Source organism: Rhinopithecus roxellana, chromosome 3, assembly GCF_007565055.1.
Source record: "Rhinopithecus roxellana isolate Shanxi Qingling chromosome 3, ASM756505v1, whole genome shotgun sequence".
Lineage (NCBI taxonomy): Eukaryota > Metazoa > Chordata > Mammalia > Primates > Cercopithecidae > Rhinopithecus > Rhinopithecus roxellana.
Window position 1 is genome coordinate 63160323 of NC_044551.1, and position 26004 is coordinate 63186326.

Here is a 26004-nt window from a genome sequence, read left to right on the forward strand (position 1 = left end):
TCTGTTGTGTCTTTTTAAGATGACTAAATAAAGAATTGGCTGGGTATCATGGCTTACACCTGTAATCCCAGCACTTTGGGAGGCCGAGGTAGGAGGATCACTTGAGCCCAGGAGTTCAAGACCAGCCTGGGCAACATAATGAGACCTCATCTCTACAAAAAAATTAAAAATCAGCCAACTGTGGTGGGGTGTGCTTTTGGTCCCAGTTACTCAGGAGGCTGGCATGAGAAGATCGCTTGAGCCCAGGAGGAGGTTGAGGCTGCCGTGAGCTGTGATTGCCCCATCACACTCCAGCCTAGATGACAGAAGACGAGCCTGTCTTCGTGGGGAGGAGAACAGTTTTTGACAGGTGTGCATATCCGTAATTTCAAAGCTGTAGGAGTCTGCAATGTGATTGTCCTAATAGTATTTGGAAGAGACTTCACACAGCATCTCTGTTTGCTGCAGCATCGCATCCTGAATCTGCTGGAGAGTCCTGTCTTACATTGGGTTTCACTAACAATCGGCAGTGTTATGGGTTACCCAGGAAATCGGTTGGGGTGGTATTCCCAAATATATTTTATCTCAAATTCAAAGGGCCTCTTCGAACATTGTTGCTTCTGTCGTCATGATGGCCAGTGCAAGGTGCAGAATCTTGTCTCCCTCTCCCTACTGCCTTTGTTTAAGAGACGGGGACTCACTTTGTCGCCCAGCCTGGAGTGTGGTGGTGTGATCATAGCTCACTGCAGCCTCGAACTTCTGGGTGCAAGCAATCCTCCCAGACAGGTGAGCCATCATGCCTTGGTAGCTTGTTTCTTCCCTTTAAAAATAGATCCCATGTCCTCAGACCACTAGACCCTTAGGAGATTCGCCTATGTGACAGGCTCCTGAACTTTAGCAGGATTTACCTCCCAACCTCTTATATACATATGTCTTCCTAAGACATCTAACTGCTTGCTAAGTCCTGCATTCCAGCTCCAGTTAGCATAATGTTATCCATGTCACATTTCATTTTTTGTCAAAAATCAAGAAAATACAAGTCTCTCCAGATATTTTCTGAAAGAAAATGAGGGTATTCATATCACTTTGAAGTAAGTAAAATCAGTTGTCCCTGCCACATAGAAATGCAGGTTCTTTTAATTTTTCTTACCGGAATGGAAAAGGTTGCATTTTTTTCATGCCACTGGCTTTATTCCAGGTATTAGGAGTTGTGTTGATTTGGTCTAATAAAGGTACCAATCTTGAACTGCAGCTGTGATTGACATCATCATTTGTTAAATCTGTGATAACTTAGTGTCATTCCCCAAGACCAGTGGTTCCCAAACTTTATTGCACGTCAGACTCGCCTGGGAAGCTTTAAAAAGTTTCTATGTCAGAGTTCTATCCCCTATTGTTAATCAGTGTCTGGGTGCAGTGGCTCATGCCTGTTATCCCAGCATTTTGGGAGGCTGAGGCGAGACATAGCGAGACCTCATCTCTACAAACAAAACAAAAACTAGCAGAGCATGGTGGTGTGTGTCTGTGGTCCCAGCTACTGGAGAGGCTGAGGCAGGAAGATTGCTTGAGCCCAGGAGCTCAGGGTTGCAGTGAGGTATGATCACGCCAGCCTGGGTCACAGAGTGAGATGCTGTTGCTAAAAAACATTAAAAATACAATAGAAGAAAAGATCTATCAAAGGCAGATCAGTAAGCAAGGTCTTTGTGGGGCAGTTGTCGACCTCACCAAGACATCTGAACATAATCGGTTTTCAGTAGAAGAACTTAAAAATTTGTTCACATTACATGAAAGTTCAGATTGTGTTACTCATGACCTGCTTGACTGTGAGTGTACAGGAGAAGTTCATACAGGTGATTCGTTGGAAAAATTCGTTGTCTCTAGAGATTGTCAACTTGGTCCACATCACCAGAAATCTAACTCCCCGAAACCTCTTTCTATGTCCCAGCTGAAGCAATGGAAACATTTTTCTGGAGATCATTTAAATCTTACAGATCCTTTTCTTGAAAGAATAACAGAAAATGTGTCATTCATTTTTCAGAATATAACCACTCAAGCTACTGGCACATAATGAAAGATTACTTCATGACATTCCATTGCTCTTCTTTTGAAAATTAGTATGGTAATTAAATGTACTTTTTGAAAATTAATAGAATTATTTAAATTACAATGTGTGTTGCAAAATATATCACTTGATACAACAGTCAAAATTGAGTGGTTTAAGTTTTTGTAAATATTAAATGTTTAAATGAAAAATTAAAAAAAAAAAAAATAGGGCCAGGCACAGTGGCTCATACCTGTAATCTTAGCACTTTGGGAAGCCGAGATGGGAGGATCACTTGAACCGAGGACTTTGAGACCAGCCTGGGCAACATGGCAAAATCCCTTGTCTACTAAAAATGCAAAAATCAGCCAGGCGTGCTGGCGCACACCTGTGGTCCCAGCTACTGGAGAGGCTGAGGTGGGAGGATCACTGGAGCCCGGAGGTGGAGGTTGCAGTGCGCTGAGATTGTGCCACTGTACTCCAGCATGGGTGACAGGGAGATCCTGTCTCAAAGTAATCAGAAAACACACACACACATCGCAGTGCCTGGGGATGGGCGTCAGACATCACCATTTAAAAAGAAATCTGCAGGTGATTCTAACGTGCAACACCAACACCACACAAAAGAAAAAAATGTGAAACATTGTTCGGGACCCGTCTGACTTTAACAACTGGCCAAGCTGGTGAGTCAAATGGAAATGTAGGAATCAACAGATCCCACTCACTATGTGGGTCAGAGAATGGGGGTGGTTTAAACCTTCTATTTGGCCCTTCCTTAATGCCTTATCTCATGGGTTAAGGAAACAGTGTGATGACTCTGCTGTATCCTACTTCTATGCATTCTGGGACTGAGGAAATAATTACAGGATAGGCTCCTGTGAGAAGTCAGACCAAGAATCCATCTTTCATGCAACCTTCATTAGCCTTCACTCTGAAAACTGGATCATAGAGGCTTTTCAGCTCTCAGGAAATCAGTATCATTTCAGAGTCACTATCTTCGTAACCGTGAAATAGCTGAGTATTTCTGATTCCCCAGTGCAAAGTCCCTGATGAATAACCATAGTTCTATCTGCCGAAGGCTTGGGGAAAGATTAATGGTATACCCATGAAGCCACAATTACAAAATCCTTCCTCAGGGGCTCCCATCCGCACCCTCAGTGCAGGGACTTTGGGTGTATAACCTGATTTATGTAGTCTGGAAACTGGGTATGAGGCTGTCTCCACTATGGAGACTTGAGTTTGGTTCTTGCATAACAGACCTAGAATTGTTTTGTCTATAGGTGTCATGCAACACTTTAGAAGGCTGTCAGTCTGTTTAACAGGAACCTTGGGGTCAGTTAGCCATCATCACAGATCCCCACATGTACAAATACACTATGTCAATCCTTTGCTATGGCTTATTATAGTAATTGTGCCCACCTGGTCTAAAACAGTTTGGCATTGCTGCCTGGCTTCTTCCAGTATTCCCAATGAGGTCAAGGGACCTAATTCCTTGGCAGTACCTCTCATCATCATCTCCAGCCTGCAAAGGACAGCCATCGTAGTGGCTGCATCAGCTCTTCGAAGAGGCTGATGCTTCTGTTACCAAGACTTTAAAGAAAAGAGTGTCCTCCAGGCCCTCTTTGGAGTTATGGTTAGGGGGTGTCTGAAAAAGATGTACAGTCCCCCTTTATCTACAGGTTCCATATCCTGAGATTCAACCCACCAAGGATCAGAAATATTTGAAAAATAAAACATAAAAAAAAAAAAAACAACTATAACAAATAATACAAATAAAAAATAAGTATGACAATGATTTACATAGCATTCATATTGTATTAGGTATTATGAGTAACCTAGAGATGATTTAAAGTATATAGAAGGATAGTGCTATGTTATATGCAAATACTATGCCATTTTATTTTTTGAGACAAAGTCTAGCTCTGTTGCCCAGGCTGGAAGGCAGTGGTGCAATCTCAGCTCACTGCAGCTTTGGCCTCCCAGGCTTAAGGGATCCTCCTGCCTCAGCCTCCCAAGTAGCTGGGACTACAAGTGCATGCCACCATGCCCAGGTAATACTTAAATTTTTTGTAAAGATGGGTTTTTGCCATATTGCCCAGCTGATTTTGAACTCCTGAGCTCAAGTGAACCACCCACCTCGGCCTCCCAAAGTTCTGGGGTTACAGGCCTGTGCCACCACACCTGGCCTCTGGAACCAGTTTTTCTCAGATACCCAGGGACAACTGTAATCCATTCCAACATCCTCATTTTTCTGAGTCTTCAGATGGCTTCCTGTACATGGCTTTGTCTGTATAGTAGTGAGCATCAGGATCACCTTGGAGGGCTTATTAAACAGATTGCTGGGCCCCAATCCCGAAGTTTATTTATTTTATTTAATTATTTATTTTTGAGAAGGAGTTTCACTCTTGTTGCCCAGGCTGGAGTGCAATGGCACGATCTCAACTCACTCCAACCCCCACCTCCTAGATTCAAGCAATTCTTCTGCCTCAGCCTCCTGAGTAGCTGGGACTACAGGCAGGCACCACTATTTTGTATTTTTAGTAGAGGTGGGGTTTCACCATGTTGGCCAGGCTGGTCTTGAACTCCTGACCTCAGCAGGTCCGCCTGCCTCAGCCTCCCAAAGTGCTAGGAATACTGGGAGCTGAAAAGGCCAAAGGAGTCCTGACCAACTCAGCATTCCACTGAAGGCTCTATGATCAAACAGCGAACTGTTCATCATGAATACAGAATGTGGGCAAACTCACTTCTGTGCCTGCCCCAGAGGGTTTGCTGAGGGCTATCACTCCCTGGCCCCAGCTCCTTGAGGTTATCTACTGGGACATCTAGAGCCTATTGTTCGAGGAGTGCAGTCTTGCAAGCCTGCTCTGGACCGAGCAGCTGACCTCTTCTTCCACACCCCTTCTCGCTGTCTCTCTTGCCTAATAAATACGGAGGGCTGTGTAAAGCTCAGGGCCCTTGTCCACTAGAGGCAAGGTGTCCCCTGACCCTTCTTCCAAACATATTATTTTGTCTCTTGTCTTTTATTCCTGCATTCATCCCCCTTTGTTCGGTCCCCCAGGGATCCTGGCAGGCTACAAGTGGTACCCTGAACAGCAACAGAATCAGGTGCTCTACAGGATTACAGGCACGAGCCACCACTACAGACCCCAATCCTGAAGTTTATGATTCAGCAGATCACGGGCCTAAGTTCCCAGGTGAGGCTGATGCTGCTGGCCTGTGAGCACAATTTGAGTATCACTGTTTTATAGCAGATTCTCAAACTTGGCTGCCTACTGGAATCACCTGAGATGTTTAAAAGAATACTCATTCCTAGGTTCCAACATCAGAAATGATCATTTTAACTGGTATGGAGTGCTTGGCTTGGGATTCCTTTAAATAGCTTTATTGGCTATATTTGACACACAACAAACTGCATATATTTATAATACAATTAAATTTTGATATATGTGTACACCCATAAACCATTACCACAATAAAAATAATACATCCATCATTTCCAAAGTTGCCTCTTCTACCCTGGCCTCCTGCTCCTCCCTCTCTCCTGAACACCTCCCAGATCCCAAGGTAACAATCTGCTTTTGGTCACAATGGATAGTCTGCATTTTCTAGAATTTTATATAAATGAAATCATATATACCCTTTTTCCTTTTTGGTTTCACTTCTTCCCTTTAGCATGATTTTTTGTTTGTTTGTTTTTGACAGAGAGTTTCACTCTTTTTGCCCAGGCTGGAGTACAGTCGTGTGATATTGGCTCACTGCAGCCTCGGCCTCCTGGGTTCAAGTGATTCTCCTGCCTCAGCCTCCCGAGTAGTTGGAATTACAGGCGCCCGCCACCATGCCTGGCTACCTTTTGTATTTTTAGTAGAGACGGGGGTTTCACCATGTTGGCCAGCCTGGTCTCGAACTCCTGACCTGAGGTGAACCATCTGCCTCGGCCTCCCAAAGTGCTGGGATTACAGGCGTGAGCCACTGCGTCCAGCCTACATATTTTTTTTATAAGCTAAATAACCCACGAGAAAGGCGTTAGTTAAAAAAAAAGAAAAAAAGGAAAAATAAAAGAAAAATAAATCTCTTGTCAGTTTTTTTTTTTTTTCCCCAACCCCATAATCTCTTCCTCAAGGACCTGGAAGCCTTCTCTTTGAAATGAAATCATCAAGGGAAATAGCATTTCTATTTCCTAGTCCTATGGAAAGGGTAGGAACCTAACTTCAGCTGGCACCTGTTAAGTTACAAACCTACCATAAATACGTAAGAAATTTAATTTTCCCTTGGATAAAGACAATTAATAAACATAGGTGGCTACTCCAATGCGCAGGTGATAAGTGGTGCTGTCAAGTCATCTTACTTGAGGACTAGTTGTTTATCTTGAAAACATGTATGACATGGGTTGCATCTGCCTGGTTATATAAAGGGGTGAGTGTTTTTTATTTTTTTGAGACAGAGTCTCACTCTGTCACCCAAGCTGGAGTGCAGTAGCGCAATCTTGGCTCACTGTAACCTCTGCCTCCCAGGGGTGAAGGTTAGGTTCTGTCTTTGCAATCTCTTTAGCAGATTGCCTGTAATGCACATCACATTCTAGTTTGATAGGTTTTCAGATAATTAAATTGCTTTTCTTCTCTCCTACTTTTGTGGAGACGTTTTTCGTTGTGGCAGGAATTTTTGTTTTAAATTATATTTCCCCAACAATATCTTATATAACCCTAGTACAATGATGAAAACCAGGAAATTGACATGTGCGCAATACTATTAAAGATTTTATTCAAATTACAGCCAATTCTCAGTATCCTCAAGGATTGGTTCCACAACTCTCCTCCTCCACCAAAACCCCAGGAAGCTCAAGTCCTTTATATAAAATGGTATGAGCATATGTCTTATGCACATACTCCCATGTACTTTAAATTATCTCTGGATTATATCTAATAACTAATACAAATGAGAATGCTATGCAAATAGTCGTTATACCGCATTTTAAATTTGTATTTTTTGTATTGTATTGTTGCGTGTTTTTTTTTTTCCGAGACAGGGTCTCACCTATTGCCCAGGCTGCAGTACAGTGGTGCGATTATAGCTCACTGTGGCCTCAACCTCCCATGGCTTAGGTGATCCTCCTGCCTCAGCCCCCTGAGCAGCTAGAATTACAGGTGCCGCCACTCCCGGCTGATTTTTGTATTTTTAATAGAGATGGGTTCTTTGTGATGTTGCCCAGACTGGTCTCAAACTCCTAGGCTCAAGTGATCTGCCCACCTTGGCCTCCCAAAGTGCTAGGAATACAAGTGTGAGCCACTGCACCTGGCCTGTATTGTTATTTTTTTATTGTCTCTTCCCACCCAACATTTTCCATCTGTGGTTGGTTGAATTTGCCAATGTGGGACCTGGGGATACAGAAAGCTGACTATATACCATGCTTACAGGTAGTGAATGTGTATATACAATTCCATGAAATTGTATCCCATGTAACATCACCATAGTCAGGGTACACAGCTGTTCCATCACCCCGAAAATCACTGTCATGCTGTCCCTTATAGTCATTCCCTCCTCCAGCTCTAACCCTTGGCAACCAGTTACCTGTTCTCACTACAACCTTTATTTTTATTTTTTTACTTTTTGTCACCCAGGCTGGAGTGCGCAGCTCACGGCAGCCTTGACCTCTCATACTCAAGCAATCCTCCCACCTCAGTCTCCCAAGCAGCTGGGACCACAGGTGCATGCTACCACACCCAGCTGGTTTTTTAAAAAAAGATTTTGTAGAGACTGGATTTCGCTATGTTGCCCAGGTTAGTCTCCAACTCCTGGGCTCAGGCGATCCCCACCCCCCGCCTTGGCCTCCCAAAATGCGGGGATTACAGGCATGAGCCACCATGCTGGGCCCACAACTTTTCATTTCATTAAAATGGGATCATACAGTATGTAACTATGCAATAAAGGGATAATTCAGCAGGTTTGGGTTGTGCACATTCCAAAGAAGGAATTGACACTTGACCAGTTCCTTAACCTATAAACCCTTGAAATAAAAATCCTGCCTTTTAAGAGTATTTTTGTATAGCTGAGGCCTTCAGCCATGACAGATAGTTTATGCTAATTTTATGCTGATTTAAAACTGTATCCTTTCGCTGTAATAAGCCATAACTGGACATAGCTTTTCTGAGTTCTGTGAGTCTTTCTAGTTAATCATTAAGATTAAAGTGGTCTTGGATAAGCTTTAGAGATTGTCTTTTACATAAAATCGAATTTTTTTGTTTTTGCTTTTGTTTTTTTAAGATTTGGGGCCTCATTCTGTTGCCCAGGCTGGAGTGCAGTGGTGCATTCATAGCTCACTGCAGCCTTGACTTCCTAGGCTCAAGTGATCCTCCCACCTTGGCCTCCAAAGTAGCTGGAACTACAGGTACATGCCACTCTACCAGGCTAATTTTTATTTTATTTTATTTTATTTTTTTATTATACTTTAAGTTCTAGGGCACATGTGCACAACGTGCAGGTTTGTTACATATGTGTACATGTGCCATGTTGGTGTGGCTACACCCATTAACTCGTCATTTACATTAGGTATGTCTCCTAATGCTATCTCTCCCCCCTACCCCCTCCCCACAATAGCCCAGTGTGTGATGTTCCCCTTCCTGTGTCCAAGTGATTTCATTGTTCAATTCCCACCTATGAGTGAGAACATGCGGTATTTGGTTTACTGTTCTTGCAATAGTTTGTTGAGAATGATGGTTTCCAGCTGCATCCGTGTCCCTACAAAGGACACAAACTCATCCTTTTTTATGGCTGCATAGTATTCCATGGTGTATACGTGCCACATTTTCTTAATCCAGTCTGTCACTGATGGACATTTGGGTTGATTCCAAGTCTTTGCTATTGTGAATAGTGCCATAATAAACACACGTGTGCATGTGTCTTTATAGCAGCATGACTTACAATCCTTTGGGTATATACCCAGTAATGTGATGGCTGGGTCAAATGGTATTTCTAGTTCTAGATCCCTGAGGAATCGCCACACTGTTTTCCACAATGATTGAATTAGTTTACAGTCCCACCAACAGTGTAAAAGTGTTCCTATTTCTCCACATCCTCTCCAGCACCTGTTGTTTCCTGATTTTTTAATGATTTCCATTCTAACTGGTGTGAGATAGTATCTCACTGTGGTTTTGATTTGCATTTCTCTGATGGCCAGTGATGATGAGCATTTTTTCATGTATCTGTTGGTTGTATGAATGTCTTCTTTTGAGAAGTGTCTGTTCATATCCTTTGCCCACTTTTTGATGGGGTTGTTTGCTTTTTTCTTGTAAATTTGATTGAGTTCTTTATAGGTTCTGGATATTAGCCCTTTGTCAGATGAGTAGATTGCAAAAATTTTCTCCCATTCTGTAGGTTGCCTGTTCACTCTGATGGTAGTTTCTTTTGCTGTGCAGAAGCTCTTTAGTTTAATTAGATCCCATTTGTCAATTTTGGCTTTTGTTGCCGTTGCTTTTGGTGTTTTAGACATGAAGTCCTTGCCCATGCCTATGTCCTGAATGGTATTACCTGGGTTTTCTTCTAGGGTTTTTATGGTTTTAGGTCTAACATTTAAGTCTCTAATCCATCTTGAATTAATTTTCATATAAGGAGTAAGGAAAGGATCCAGTTTCAGCTTTCTACTTATGGCTAGCCAATTTTCCCAGCACCATTTATTAAATAGGGAATCCTTTCCCCATTTCTTGTTTTTGTCAGGTTTGTCAAAGATCAGATGACTGTAGATGTGTGGTATTATTTCTGAGGGCTCTGTTCTGTTCCATTGGTCTATATCTCTGTTTTGGTATGAGTACCATGCTGTTTTGGTTACTGTAGCCTTGTAGTATAGTTTGAAGTCAGGTAGCGTGATGCTTCCAGCTTTGTTCTTTTGGCTTAGGATTGTCTTGGCAATGCGGGCTCTTTTTTGGTTCCATATGAACTTTAAAGCAGTTTTTTCCAATTCTGTGAAGAAAGTCATTGGTAGCTTAATGGGGATGGCATTGAATCTATAAATTACCTTGAGCAGTATGGCCATTTTCATGATATTGATTCTTCCTATCCATGAGCATGGTATGTTCTTCCTTTTTTTTTTTTTTTTTTGAGGCAGAGTCTCGCTCTGTCGCCCAGACTGGAGTGCAGTGGCCAGATCTCAGCTCACTGCAAGCTCCGCCTCCCGGGTTTACGCCATTCTCCTGCCTCAGCCTCCCGAGTAGCTGGGACTACAGGCGCCCGCCACCTTGCCCGGCTAGTTTTTGTATCTTTAGTAGAGACGGGGTTTCACCGTGTTAGCCAGGATGGTCTCGATCTCCTGACCTCGTGATCCGCCCGTCTCGGCCTCCCAAAGTGCTGGGATTACAGGCTTGAGCCACCGCACCCGGCCATGTTCTTCCATTTTTTTATATCCTCTTTTATTTCACTGAGCAGTGGTTTGTAGTTCTCCTTGAAGAGGTCCTTTACATCCCTCGTAAGTTGGATTCCTAGGTATTTTATTCTCTTTGAAGCTATTGTGAATGGGAGTTCATTCATGATTTGGCTCTCTGTTTGTCACTGGTATATAAGAATGCTTGTGATTTTTGCACATTGATTTTGTATCCTGAGACTTTGCTGAAGTTGTTATCAGCTTAAGGAGATTTTGGGCTGAGACAATGGGGTTTTCTAAATATACAATCGTGTCATCTGCAAACAGGGACAATTTGACTTCTTCTTTTCCTAACTGAATACTCTTGATTTCTTTCTCTTGCCTGATTGCCCTGGCCAGAACTTCCAACACTATGTCGAATAGGAGTGGTGAGAGAGGGCATCCCTGTCTTGTGCCAGTTTTCAAAGGGAATACTTCCAGTTTTTGCCCATTCAGTATGATACCGGCTGTGGGTTTGTCATAAATAGCTCTTACTATTTTGAGATACGTTCCATCAATACCGAATTTATTGAGAGTTTTTAGCATGAAGGGCTGTTGAATTTTGTCAAAGGCCCTTTCTGCATCTATTGAGATAATCATGTGGTTTTTGTCTTTGGTTCTGTTTATATGCTGGATTACGTATATTGATTTGCATATGTTGAACCAGCCTTGCATCCCAGGGATGAAGCCCCCTTGATCATGGTGGATAAGCTTTTTGATGTGCTGCTGGATTTGATTTGCCAGTATTTTATTGAGGATTTTTGCATCGATGTTCATCAGGGATATTGGTCTAAAATCCTCTTTTTCTGTTGTATCTCTGTCAAGCTTTGGTATCAGGATGACGTTGGCCTCGTAAAATGAGTTAGGGAGGATTCTCTGTTTTTCAATTGGTTGGAATAGTTTCAGAAGGAATGGTACCAGCTCCTCCTTGTACCTCTGGTAGAATTCGGCTGTGAGTCTGTCCAGTCCTGACCTTTTTGTGGTTGGTAGGCTATTAATTATTGCCTCAATTTCAGAGCCTACTATTGGTCTATTCAGGGATTCAACTTCTTCCTGGTTTAGTCTTGGGAGAGTGTAAGTGTCCAGGAAATTATCCATTACTTCTAGGTTTTCTAGTTTATTTGTGTAGAGGTGTTTACAGTATTCTCTGATGGTAGTTAGTATTTCTGTGGGGTCCATGGTGATATCCCCTTTATCATTTTTTATTGCATCTATTTGATTCTTCTCTCTTTTCTTCTTTATTAGTCTTGCTAGCAGTCTATCAATTTTGTTGACCAGCTCCTGGATTCATTGATTTTTTGGAGAGTTTTTTTGTGTCTCTACGTCCTTCAGTTCTGCTCTGATCTTAGTTATTTCTTGCCTTCTGCTAGCTTTTGAATGTGTGTGCTCTTGCTTCTCTAGTTCTTTTAATTGTGATGTTAGAGTGTCAATTTTAGATCTTTCCTGCTTTCTCTCGTGGGCATTTAGTGCTATAAATTTCCTTCTACACACTGCTTTAAATGTGTCCCAGAGATTCTGGTATGTTGTATCTTTGTTCTCATTGGTTTCAAAGAACATCTTTATTTCTGCCTTCATTTCATTATGTACCAAGCAGTCATTTGGTACAGTTTCCATGTAGTTGAGTGGTTTGATTGAGTTTCTTAGTCCTGAGTTCTAGTTTGATTGCACTTGTGGTCTGAGAGACAGTTTGTTATAATTTCTGTTCTTTTTTTTTTTTTTTTTTTTTTTTTGAGACGGAGTCTCGCTCTGTCACCCAGACTGGAGTGCAGTGGCCAGATCTCAGCTCACTGCAAGCTCCGCCTCCCGGGTTCACGCCATTCTCCTGCCTCAGCCTCCCGAGTAGCTGGGACTACAGGTGCCGCCACCTTGCCCGGCTAGTTTTTTGTCTTTTCACCGTGTTAGCCAGGATGGTCTCGATCTCCTGACCTCGTGATCCGCCCGTCTCGGCCTCCCAAAGTGCTGGGATTACAGGCTTGAGCCACCGCGCCTGGCCAATTTCTGTTCTTTCACATTTGCCGAGGAGTGCTTTACTTCCAACTATGTGGTCAATTTTGGAATAAGTGCAATGTGGTGCTGAGAAGAATGTATATTCTTTTGATTTGAGGTGGAGAGTTCTGTAGATGTCTATTAGGTCTGCTTGGTGCAGAGTTGAGTTCAATTCCTGGATATCCTTGTTAACTTTCTGTCCATTGATCTAATGTTGACAGTGGGGGTGTTAAAGTCTCCCGTTATTATTATATGGGAGTCTAAGTCTCTTTGTAAGTCTCTAAGGACTTGCTTTATGAATCTGGGTGCTCCTGTATTGGGTGCATATATGTTTAGGATAGTTAGCTCTTCCTGATGAATTGATCCCTTTACCATTATGTAATGGCCTTCTTTGTCTCTTTTGATCTTTGATAGTTTAAAGTCTGTTTTATCAGAGACTAGGATTGCAACCCCTGCTTTTTTTTGTTTTCCATTTGCTTGGTAGATCTTCCTCCATCCCTTTATTTTGAACCTATGTGTGTCTCTGCATGTGAGATGGGTCTCCTGAATACAGCACACTGATGGGTCTTGACTCTTTATCCAATTTGCCAGTCTGTGTCTTTTAATTGGACCATTTAGTCCATTTACATTTAATGTTAATACTGTTATGTGTGAACTTGATCCTGTCATTATCATATTAGCTGGTTATTTTGCTCATTAGTTGATGCAGTTCCTTCCTAGCATTGATGGACTTTACATTTTGACATATTTTTGCAATGGCTGGTACCTGTTGTTCCTTTCCATGTTTAGTGCTTCCTTCAGGATCTCTTGTAGGGCAGGCCTGGTGGTGACCAAATCTCTCAGCATTTGCTTGTCTGTAAAGGATTTTATTTCTCCTTCACTTATGAAAACTAGTTTGGCTGGATATGAAATTCTGGGTTGAAAATTCTTTTCTTTAAGAATGTTTAATATTGGCCCCCACTTTCTTCTGGATTGTAGAGTTTCTGCCGAGAGATCTGCTGTTAGTCTGATGGGCTTCCCTTTGTGGGTAACCCGACCTTTCTCTCTGTCTGCTCTTAACATTTTTTCCTTCATTTCAACTTTGGTGAATCTGACAATTATGTGTCTTGGAGTTGCTCTTCTCGAGGAGTATCTTTGTGGTGTTCTCTGTATTTCCTGAATTTGAATGTTGGCCTGCCTTACTAGGTTGGGGAAGTTCTCCTGGATGATATCCTGTAGAGTGTTTTCCAACTTGGTTCCATTTTCCCCGTCACTTTCAGGCACACCCATCAGATGTAGATTTGGTCTTTTCACATAATCCCATATTTCTTGGAGGCTTTGTTCATTCCTTTTTACTCTTTTTCTCTACACTTCTCTTCTTGGTTCATTTCATTCATTTGATCTTCAATCACTGATACTCTTTCTTTCAGTTAATCGAGTTGGTTACTGAAGCTTGTGCATTGTCACGTAGTTCTCGTGTTATGGTTTTCATCTTTCAGTTCTTTTAAGGACTTCTCTACATTGGTTATTCTAGTTAGCCATTTGTCAAATCTTTTTTCAAGGTTTTGAGTTTCTTTGCGCTGGTTATGTAGTTCCTCCTTTAACTCTGAGAAGTTTGATCGACTGAAGCCTTCTTCTCTCAACTCATCAAAGTCATTCTCCATCCAGCTTTGTTCTGTTGCTGGTGATGAGCTGCGTTCCTTTGGAGGGGGAGATGCGCTCTGATTGTTTGAATTTCCAGCTTTTCTGCACTGCTTTTTCCCCATCTTTGTGGTTTTATCTGCCTTTGATCTTTGATGATGGTGACGTGCTGATGGGGTTTTGGTGTGGGTGTCCTTTCTGTTTGTTAGTTTTCCTTCTAACAGTCAAGAACCTCAGCTGCAGGTCTGTTGGAGTTTGCTTGAGGTCCACTCCAGACCCTGTTTACCTGGGTATCAGCAGCGGAGGCTGCAGAAGATAGAATATTGCTGAACAGTGAGTGTTGCTGTCTGATTCTTGCTCTGGAAGCTTCGTCTCAGGGGTGTACCCCACCATGTGAGGTGTGAGGTGTCAGTCTGCACTTAGTGGGGGATGTCTCCCAGTTAGGCTACTCAGGGGTCAGGGACCCACTTGAGCAGGCAGTCTGTCCGTTCTCAGATCCCAATCTCCGTGCTGGGAGATCCACTGCTCTCTTCAAAGCTGTCAGATAGGGACATTGACCTCTGCCGAAGTTTCTGCTGCTTTTTGTTTAGCTATACCCCGTCCCCAGAGGAGGAGTCTACAGAGGCAGGCAGGTCTCCTTGAGCTGTGCTGAGCTCCACCCAATTTGAGCTTCCCTGCAGCTTTGTTTACCTACTTAAGCCTCAGCAATGGCGGGCGCCCCTCCTCCAGGCTTGTTGCCGCCTTGTAGTTAGATCTCAGACTGCTGTGCTAGCAATGAGGGAGGCTCTGTGGGGGTGGGACCCTCTGGGCCAGGTGTGGATATAATCTCCTGGTGTGCCGTTTCCTAAGACCCTTGGTAAATTGCAGTATTATTAGGGTGTGCATTACCTGATTTTCCAGGTGTTGTGTGTCTCAATTTCCTTTGGCTAGGAAAAGGAATTCCCTTCCCCCTTGCGCTTCCCAGGTGTTGCGATGCCTCACTCTGCTTCAGCTCTTGCTGGTTGGGCTGCACCTACGGACCAGTGCCAACTGTCCGACACGACCCAGTGAGATGAACCCGGTACCTCAGTTGAAAATGCAGAAACCACCCATCTTCTGTGTTGCTCACACTGGGAGCTGGAGGCTGGAGCTGTTCCTATTCCGCCGTCTTGGGCGCGACCGGCTAATTTTTTAAGAGTAGGGCCTGGCTATGTTGCCCAGGCTGGTCTTGAACTCCTGGGCTGAAGGGCCTCAGCCTTCCAAGTAGCTGGGATTGTAGTTGTGAACTACCATTCCCTACATCGTTTTTATTGTAGGCAGTATTGTGTCATATGGATTTACCATAATTTGCTTATTCATTCACCTGTTAATGGACATTTGGGTTGTTTGGCGATTTTGTCTATTACAAATAAAGCTGTTATAAATATTTTTGTTCAAGTTTTTAATATGCATACCTAATTTTATTTACCTTGAGTAGATTCTTATAATAGTGAAAAGTAAAAAAGCCTTTACCACGGCTTGGAGTCTAATATCTTTGTAGATACAGGGTAGTTTGGCTGAGGATCAAGCCAGGACTTGACAAGACGGGAGCTGAGGGGTCAATGAAAGGTATAATATGATATAAGGACACTACACAGGAAGGAATGGAAAGCTGAGAAATAGGATGGACACATTTGGGCAGATGTGGTCAAGACCCAGACTCTCAAATGCCCAAATCCCCTTGAGCCTTTCTCAGAGGCAGAGGCAACCTACTCTCATATCCACTCCCCATTCCCAACCAGCCTTTACCTGTGTGAAAGTCACTCAGTCACTTCATCTGGGGCACTTGCCTTATGAGCTGATGCCAGTTCTGGTGATGGACTGATCCTACCATGCCTCCTTGCCTCTGAATCTAAACAGAAGTTATTAGTTATTCCAGTGCAAACCAATAAGCCCTGAACATGGCCCAGAAAGAGACAGTTTCTTGCCAATTTGTATTGGCAAGAGTTAGGGAATACGGAAATGGATTGTAATGCCAAGGAAAACAAATACAAGGTTGGATCAGGATAAATATATAAACGCAAGTGCATGTGCCTGAGTGTCAGTCATGTTTTGCAAAGATAGTCACACAATGTCTCTCATCTTCTCTACAAGTGGCCTTTACAGTCCTCCCATTGAGTGGTGGGGTCTATGTCCCCTCTACTTGAATTCAATAGAGTACAACCAAAGTAATACCATGTGATATCCCAGGCAAGGTCATCAAGTTTCTACAGAAGAGACTTGATAGCAAAGGAGAGCCTGCCAGGTCTAACTGCCCATCCTGATCTCCCAGTTTCTTGCCTGGCCTTTAAATAACCCTCCCTTAGGTGTCCTGGAAAGTCTCCTTGCTCTGATTCCAGAGCAGTTATTTTTTATGTATTCATTCAACAAATTTAGCATCTGTAATATGCCTGGCATAGGCCATAGATGATGACACTAACAAGGCCCCAAGTTGGAGAAACTAAATGAGCCCTAACAACAAGTGCTGACCCGAGCCACAATAGAGGCCTATTTAAGGGAGAAAGAGGTAATGAGGTGAGGTCAGGGAGGGCTTCTGGAGGAGGAGATTCCTGAGCCAAGTCCTAAAGGATGTGTATGGGCTCACCAGGTGGAGAAGATGGAACGGACAAGTTTGGTCGTAGGAAGATGCCCTGGGCAGAGGGAACGGCGCGTATAAAGGAAGGAGAGCATGTGGAAGACGGCAGCCAATGTGAATGAGCAATGCATAGGAAGGAAATGAGGGTGAGATGAAAGGCAGGCACAACAGGCTGCAGAGATCAGCCCTGGAGGTTACATTCTTCAATTCATTCTCTTATTTTTATTACATAAAACTTTATTTTGGCCGGGCGTGGTGGCTCACACCTGTAATCCCAGCACTTTGGGAGGCTGAGGTGGGCAGATCATCTGAGGTCAGAAGTTCGAGACCAACCTGGCCAACATGGTGAAACCCCATCTCTACTAAAAATACAGAAATTAGCTGGACGTGGTGGCAGGCACCTGTAATCCCAGCTGCTCAGGAGGCTGAGGCAGGAGAATCACTTGAACACGGCAGGCAGAAGTTGCAGTGAGCCAAGATCGTACCATTGCACTCCAGCCTGGGCGATAACAGCAAAACTCTGGGCTGGGCATGGTGGCTCATGCCTGTAATCCCAACACTTTGGGAGGCTGACGCAGGTGGATCACTTGAGGTCAGGAGTTCAAGACCAGCCTGGCCAACATGGTGAAACTCCGTCTCTACTAAAAATACAAAAAATTAGCCAGACGTGGTGGTGGGCACCTGTAGTCCCAGCTACTCAGGAGGCTGAGGCAGGAGAATGGTGTGAACCTGGGAGGCAGAGCTTGCAGTGAGCCAAGATCACACCACTGCACTTCAGCCTGGGCAACAGAGCGAGATTCTGTCTCAAAATAAATAAATAAATAAATAAAAGAAAAACATTATTTTATTTTATTTTTGTTGTTTTTTTAGAGACAGGGTCTAGCTCTGTTACTCAGGATGAACTACCTCGCAGGATCATGGCCCACTGCAGCCTCAAACTCCTGGACTCAATTGATTCTCCCACCTCACCCTCCAAGTGGCTAGGACTACAGGCACATACCACTTATGCATGGCTATTTTTATTTTTCAGAGACATAGGCTCACTATGTTGCCTAGCCTAGTTTCAAGTTCCTGGCCTCAATAAAACATTCTTTTAAAAAATCAGAGATGGCAAAGATTATGTTCCCTGTAATCTCAATAGTGGGGTAGAGAGACACTGGACACTAACAGATGCTAGGTGACTTTGCTTGTGGCCTTCTGTGCACTTGCACTTCACCTTTTGCATTTTTCTACTTAGCTGTTCTGGGAACATTATACATTTCCAAAGAGCTTCTTGTGACAAAAGTTACAAGAAATAAGAAACATGTATGACTTTTTTTTTTTTTTTTGACAGGGTCTTGCTCTGTCACCCAGACTGGAGTGCAGTGGTGCCATGTCGTCTCACTGCAGCCTCTGCCTCTCAGGTTCCAGCGATTCTCCTGCCTCAGCCTCCCAGGTAGCTGGGATTACAGGCACGTGCCACTATGCCCGGCTAATGTTTGTATTATTAGTAGAAACGGGGTTCCACCATGTTGGCCAAGCTGGTCTTGAACTCCTGACCTCAGGTGATCTACCCGCCTCGGCCTCCCAAAATGCTAGGATTACAGGCATGAGCCACTGCACCCTGCCAAAACACGTATGACCTTTAAAGAAAGCAAGGAATCATATCCTGTTGTGTCTTTTCTGTCTTCAGGTGGTGATTGTACTTTGCATTATTGAAGAACTATTTAGAGAAAAATAAAGCGTGGCAATTAAAATATCAAACACTCTCTTCTGGTACCCTGATACATATGAAAAGTCAGTTTTTACTGGCCTTTGTTTCTGTTGATCATGGGAGGCAAGCACAGTGTAAATCATACCTTTGCAGTTTAGCTGATGCTCTCCTCCATTTGCACAAAGCCTGTCCATGTTCACGGCTCAGTCCACTCTCAATGCTTCTGCAAGGCTCAGCTGTAACCCTTTCCCAATTGCATTCTGTTCCTTTAATGTCTGTCCTACACACTCCAGCAAGAAATCATGTGGCCATTTGTATTATTTTCTTATAAGTACCTTGAATTCTGAAACTAAGTTTACCTCCAGGTGTAGACGCACCCTTTCTCTACCCCATCCTCCCCCTTTACTCTGTCCCGCTAAGCAACCGATGGAGTAGAAGTAGTAAGTGCTCAATAAATATGTGAACGAAAAACCTTAAGTTCAAGGCATTTTGTATAGAGTGTTTTAATTTTTATGATGTCCACAATCTTCACTACATAGTGCCCAGAGTGGGAGGCTGTGGTGGGCGGATCACTTGAGTCCAGGAGTTCAAGACCCAGCATGGCCAACATGGTGAAACCCCTACAAAAATAAAAAATTAGCCAGGCTTGGTGGCACAAACCTGTAGTCCCGGCTACTCGAGAGGCTGAGGTGGGAGGTCGAGGATTCAGCAAGCTGTGATCGTGCTACTGCATGGCAGCCTGGGCGACAGAGTGAGGTCCTGTCTCAAAAAAATGAAATAAAAGTAAAAAATAAAGAAACATAACTACATAGCAAAAATAATCAGAAGAATTTTAAGGTCTCCAGCGAAAGGACAAGAGGCTTGTTGTGCTGTACGCAAGCACGTGTTAGGTGCGATTCACCCATGTTGTTGGTGTGTCATTGGTAAAGGTTGTGACTGCCAAGTTGTCCAGGTTCTTGGCGTTTCGAACAAAGAATTGGACAAAACACCCAGCAAAGCAAAGAAAGAACGAGGCAACGAAAGAACGAAAGCAGGGATTTACTGAAAACGAAAGTACACTCCAGTGTGGGAGTGGAAGCAGCAGAGCTCAAGGGCCTGGATACAGGATCTTCTTGGGTCCAAGAAGATTGGACCTACTAGAAGACCTACCTACTAGAAGTTTCCTATTGGCCATTTTATGCTCACCTCAAACCTGATTGGTTGCAAAAAGCAAGCAATCAGAGGCCAGGGTGAAGTTACAAAGTTATACTTCTATGCAAACGAAGACTGGACCCCCAGTCAGTCTGATTGGTTGTGGACAGCAACCATTCAGAGGCTGGAGTTAAGTTACAAAGTTGCAAAGGAAGACTCTACCAGTAGTAAGTCTGATTTGTCCGGAACAGCCAGTTTCCTGTCTGCCCTGCGGAAAAGGTGGAGGGTTTGCAAAGGTTTGCCTTTGGTGCTTTTGTTACTTAGGCATGGCAAGTTAGGGTTTTCCTTTGAGTTTAGCTCTAGGAAGTCACCGTGAGACAGCCTTAGGTTCCCTGCCTCCAGACCCTATTCTCTAGCCTCAGGTACAGTCACTATCGTGATATTATCTATCCCTGTTTCAACACAACCTCAATCCAAGCCCAACCTCAGCTCTTTCAGCCCCACACCGCTTCGGGGGACCCAGATGGCCACGTGAGGGTCGCTCCGCCCCGGAGACCCGCTCTCCTGCGCTGGGGACTAGACGCGACCTCGCGGGGCTGAAGCTCTGTCCCTTATTGGCTGAGTCAGGGGGCGTGGCACGGCCTGACCAATCGCGGGCGGCGAGCTTAGGCACGTGTGGGGGCAGGCCTGAGAATCAGAGAGGCCTTCTCTGAGGCTGCCAGTACCGGAATCCAGCCGCAGTCCCAGCCAGGCAAGCGGCAGTGGAAAGTGCCGGCTCCCGGCCAGCAAGGGCCGCTTTCTCGCTCTCTGGGTGCCCGCCGCCATGTGGGCCGCCCTGAGGTTAATCCTGCGGCCGTGTGCCCGCGCTTCTCCCGCCGGGCTGCGCGCCTATCACGGGGACTCGGTGGCCTCGCTGGGCACGCAGCCGGACGTGGGCTCCGCCCTCTACCAGGTAGGCTGAGCGCCCGGGTGGCCTGGCCGCCGGTGCCAGGCTAGGAAGCAAGTGGAGGAGGGGCAGGCTTCAACAACTGCTGCTCTCTTGTCCGGAGCCACAGTCGATTCTGTGACGCGCGTGAAGTTTAAAGAAGAAAAGCCTAACAGATAAAAGAAAGTTTAGTTCACTTTTAGAGCTGGCCCTGTACTTTGTGTCTTTGAAATCAGTGGTTCGTAAAGCCTGGTTTAGAATTGTCACCTGGGGAGCTCGTTGAATAGCTGCCTGAGCTGCCTGCTCTGGACCTTGTGGGTCTCAGGTGGAGTCGTGGTGTTTACGTTGTTAGTGAAGTCCTTAGGGGACTTTGGGCAGCCAGCTTTGGGAACCACTAGCCTAGAGCAGCCCAACGAGTGGCGCTGTGCTTACATACAGCCCTGAATTACACACAGCCCTGAATTAAAAAATTACAACTTTTAAATTTGGGTTTAAAAGTTGGTTATGATGGACGGGCCCGGTGGTTCACGCCTGTAATCCCAGCACTTTGGGAGGCCCTGGCGGGTGGATTACCTGAGGTCAGGAGTTCGAGACCAGCCTGGCCAACGTGGTGAAACCCAGTCTTTACTAAAAATACAAAAACTAGCTGGGCGTGGTGGCGCGTGCCTGTAATCCCAGCTACTTGGGAGGCTGAGGCAGAATTGCCTGAACTCGGGAGGCGGAGGTTTCAAGTGAGCTGAGATTGTGCCATTGCACTCCAGCCTGTGCAACAAGAGCGAAACTCTGTCTCAAAAAAAAAAAAAAAAAAAAAGTTGGTTATGTTAGTAGAAAATATCCCACAGTATCTTTGAGTGACTTTTCTTGGAATTAGGAGGCATCCAATATAAGGCCAAAAAACTCAAAACTCGTGAAATATCAGAGCTGGAAAATTTCATTCTGTTCCCACGATTCCTAAGCCTAGACAGATAACATCTAAATAGTGTAAACAACACACAATTATTTGTCAGGACAGAATGTTTAATTCAGAATTATTAAGTGGTTATTGTGGTCCAGGCACTATTTTAGATATTTAGTATAGATGTGTAGGAATGGAACTAACGATTTTGTAGGGAATATGGATAAGAAAACAGGTAACTGTGGTACAGTGTGAGAAGGGTTGTCTAAAGCTTGCGAAGGTGGTTACAGAAAGCTACAGATAGGAAGTAACAGGTGAGATGAATCTTGGATAAGAGCTGGCCAAGTTCAGGGTGCAGGATGGAAGGCAAGACTGTACAAACCAAGAGAGTTACGAGAACATAGGTACTGAGTTATGAAAGTATATCTGGTGTGAGGACTTGAATTCCATGTCTAGGGCATGGAATTCATTGAACAGTGTCTGGTGATGGGATTGATTGATTATGGGTCCAGATAGAGGAGGATCTTCCGTGCAAAAGCCACATTTAGATTCCATTTTGCAGGTTGTCCATTAAAATATTTAAGTAGATAAGTGGCATGATCCTATGGATATGGTAGAATCATCAGTGTGGTGGCAATGTGGAGGATGGATTGATGTAGGGAAAGAACTAGACCTGGGTGACAGTAGAGAGTTGAGTCTTGAGATGAAGGAGTCAAAGTTAGAGTTGTATGTAGGAGGGGGGCATAGATACCTGAGGAGCAAAGACTGTAGAGTTAATAACTGAGTGGAAGGGGAAAATGGATGACTTTGGAGTTTTCCAACTGAGCAGAATATTTAGGTAGGTGGAACTGCCATTAATACAAAGAAGGCTTTGGTGATGGGTTTTGTATGACTCACGTTTTGCTAGGTTGCACTTTGTAACAAACAATCAAAAAATCTCAGTAGCTCACAACAGCAAATATTAGTCTCTCACTTGTTTTTGTTTTGTTTCTTAATCTCTCACTGGTGTTGGTGGCCTTTGGTTAGTTAGCTGCTGCTGTGACTGTTCCACTGCAGGGTAGGTTCAGGTCTGCTCCACGTGTCTTCCCATTCCTGGACTGAGGCTGAAGAGCAGCCCTGAATTAAACATGCCCTTCTCATGGCCGAAGGCACAGGAGCAAGAGGCTGAACACAAATTGGATTTAAAGTTCTTGCTGGCATGTGATGAAATTCATGTGTGCTCATATTAGACAAAGCAAGTCCATGAGGGTGGGGGAGAATGGGATGAATGATCCAGTTTAGCTGTGTTTCCTGATTACAAATAACAGCAACTATAATAAGTAATAATAATGGCAGAAATGTTATAGTGTTCCCATCATTTTTCTAAAAGCTTTATATGGTTTTACTCATCTGTTTATCATAATGATCCTGTGTAGTAGGTACAATTGTTATTTCTGTTTTATAGATGGGAAAACTGTGGTATATAGCGTCCAAGTAATTTGTCTGAGATAACACAGAGCCTGAATTTGAAGCCAGGTGGTCTGGTTCATAACTCTTGAGTCCAGGGTCTTTTTTTTTTTTTTTTTTTGAGACGGAGTCTCGCTCTCGCCCGGGCTGGAGTGCAGTGGCCGGATCTCAGCTCACTGCAAGCTCTGCCTCCCGGGTTAACGCCATTCTCCTGCCTCAGCCTCCGGAGTAGCTGGGAATACAGGCGCCCGCCACCTCGCCTGGCTAGTTTTTTGTATTTTTCAGTAGAGACGGAGTTTCACCGTGTTAGCCAGGATGGTCTCGATCTCCTGACCTCGTGATCCGCCCGTCTCGGCCTCCCAAAGAGTCCAGGGTCTTAACTGTTGCTCTATAATGCTTCTCACTCATCCAGTTCTACCTTAGTGGGTTCTATGGTTGAAAAGATGGGGTGGGGACTTGTCAGTGGCTCGGCTCCAATTCATTATGACTGTCAGGCACTAACCTCTGTGGTTGCTCAGCTTCACAAGAAAATCACTAGGTTGTAGAAACTGTTGTTTCGTAGGTGATTATACACACACACACACACACACACAAACACACAAACTTGGGGCCCTGAGAGATCAAGATTTGCCAAATGTTAGTATTAGTAAGTAGGGAGACTAAAAGTTGAACTTAGTTTTGCCACTAAACTACGCTGCCTCTTGTAGAGAGCCTCATCCTAAGGAGGCTAGGTTGGTTGACAAAGGATTGCCTGGGAGGTGAACTGTAGCCAGTACTGGCTCTTCTGTGATTTAAGTCTGATGGGCTGAGCCTGGCACAGATGTTGCCCAGTCTGTAGAGGCAAATGTCAGCTTCAGTGGGTGACTGCTTTTCTTCTTTGACCCACTGGTTGTGTAAGAGTACGTTGTTTAATTTCCATATATTTGTGAATTTTCCAGTCATCCTTCTGCCATTGATTTCTAGTTTCATTCCATTGCAATTGAAAGGCTACTTTGGGCCAGGCGTGGTGGCTCACGCCTGTAATCCTAACGCTTTGGAAGGCTGAGGCTGGTGGATCGCTTGAGGTCAGGAGTTCTAGACCAGCCTGGCCAACATGATGAAACCCTGTCTCCACTAAAAAATAAAAAAAAATTAGCTGAGTGTGGTGGCGCACACCTGTAATCCCAGCTACTTGGGAGGGTGAGTCAGGAGAGTCGCTTGAACCCGGGAGGCGGAGGTTGCAGTGAGCTGAGACTGTGCTACTGCACTCCAGCCTGGATGACAGAGCCAGATTCCGTCTCAAAACAAAACAACAAACAAACAAAAAAACCAACAAAAAAAAGAATACTTTGTGTGATTTGAATCTTTTAAAATGTATTAAAATTTGTTTTGTGGCATGACATGTAGTTTTTCTTGGAGAATGTTCCCTGTGCACTTGAGAAAAGTTACTTTTTTCTGCTGTTGTGGGATGACAATTTCTGTATATATGTGTTAGCTCCAACTGGTTCTTTCCCTAATACTGTGCTACTTCTTTGTTTTTTATTTTCTGGATTTTGCAGAGCAAGAGAATGTAGCAGAAATCATGACCCCCAGAGCTCTTGGAGCTGTAGAAAATAGGAAATAATGGAGATATACTGTAGACTGAATATTCATCTAAGTTTGAACAGTTAGGAAGTTGCTTAGTGTTCTGTCAAATAGAAGGAACTAAATAACTAGAGATGCTAATACATGGGGAGCAAAATTTATTAGTGGGCCAAAGTCTGAATTTCAAAGGTAATTAGCTAGTGAAGTATTGTTCGAAAGTAATATGCTAACCAAAGAAAATTTAAAAATACAGAAAGGTTAAAAGTTAGTCCCTCTACCTCTTCTCTACTTCTCACTGTCAATATTTCCTTATGTAGTACCTAGAAAATTTCTGAATACATACCAGCATAGAGTTTTGTTCTTTTTTTTTTTTTTTGAGATGGAGTTTCGCTCGTTGCCCAGGCTGGAGTGCGATGGCATGATCTTGGCTCACCGCAGCCTCCGCCTCCCGGGTTCAAGTGATTCTCTTGTCTCAGCCTCCCGAGTAGCTGGGATTACAGGCATGTGCCACCACGCCCAGCTAATTTTGTATTTTTAGTAGAGATGGGTTTTCTCCATGTTGGTCAGGCTGGTCTCGAACTCCGGACTTTAGGTAATCTGCCTGCCTCGGCCTTCTAAAGTGTTGAGATTACAGGTGTGAGCCACCACGGCTGGCCGAGTTTGTTCTTTTTTAATAATTTATTTATTTATTTGAAACAGTCTTACTCTGTCACCCAGGCTGGAGTACAATGGCACGATCCTAGTTCACTGTAGTTTCAAACGCCTGGGCTCAAGAGATCCTTCCACCTCAGTTGGCCAAGTCGCTGGGACACACCACCATGCCTAGATAATTTTTAAATTTTTATTATTTTTATTTTTATTCTTTTTGTAGAGATGGAAGTCTCCCTGTGTCACTCAGGCTGGTCTCGAACTCCTGGGCTTAAGTGATGCTCCTGCCTCTGCCTCCCAAAGCTCTGGGATTACAGGTGTGAGCCACCACATCCAACCTATTCTTTTTAAAACACAAAATAGGATCCCTGGCCAGGTGCGGTGGCTCACACCTGTAATCCCAGCACTTTGGGAGGCCGAGGTGGGCGAATCACTTGAGGTCAGGAGTTCAAGATCAGCCTGGCCAACATAGTGAAACTCGGTCTCTATTAAAAATATAATAATTAGCTGGGCGTGGTGGCACACACCTGTAGTCCCAGCTACTTAGGAGGCTCAGGCAGGAGAATTGCTTGATCTCAGGAGGTGGAGGTTGCAGTGAGCCAAGATTGCACCATTGCACTCCAGCCTGGGCAACAGAGTGAGACTCTGCCCCCAAAAGTAAAAATACAAAATTAAAAATAAAAATAGGATCCTTTGTTTCCCTCTGGGATTTGTTTTTACAAATGTACTTTGTCAGTAAGCAAGCATTGGTTGGAATCTCAGATAGTGACTGACGGGACAGGAAAAATAAGATGGTATTCTAACCTTCAAAAAGCTTATATTCCTTAAAATAGGAAAACAAATAGAGATCAATTTAAGTTCAGAAGGTGTTTAAGGAAGAAAGATGTTAAACTGAGTAGGAGTGGCCAGAAGTAGAGTTGAAGATGAGATAAAACATGAATTAGGGCCGGGCGCGGTGGCTCAAGCCTGTAATCCCAGCACTTTGGGAGGCCGAGACGGGCGGATCACGAGGTCAGGAGATCGAGACCATCCTGGCTAATACGGTGAAACCCCGTCTCTACTAAAAAATACAAAAAACTAGCCGGGCGATGAGGCGGGCGC

General features: G+C 44.1%; 1 protein-coding gene across 1 annotated transcript in view; it reads left to right on the forward strand.

The window, feature by feature from the left end:
- Window positions 1–20099: 20099 nt before the first annotated feature.
- Window positions 20100–26004, forward strand: part of MCCC2 (methylcrotonoyl-CoA carboxylase 2) — a 69401-nt gene continuing 63496 nt past the window's right edge. The window contains exon 1 of the mRNA XM_010380259.2: window positions 20100–20378. Within this exon, the coding sequence (XP_010378561.1) occupies window positions 20250–20378 (129 nt within the window). The 5' untranslated portion in view covers window positions 20100–20249. The remainder of the gene's footprint in view (window positions 20379–26004) is intronic.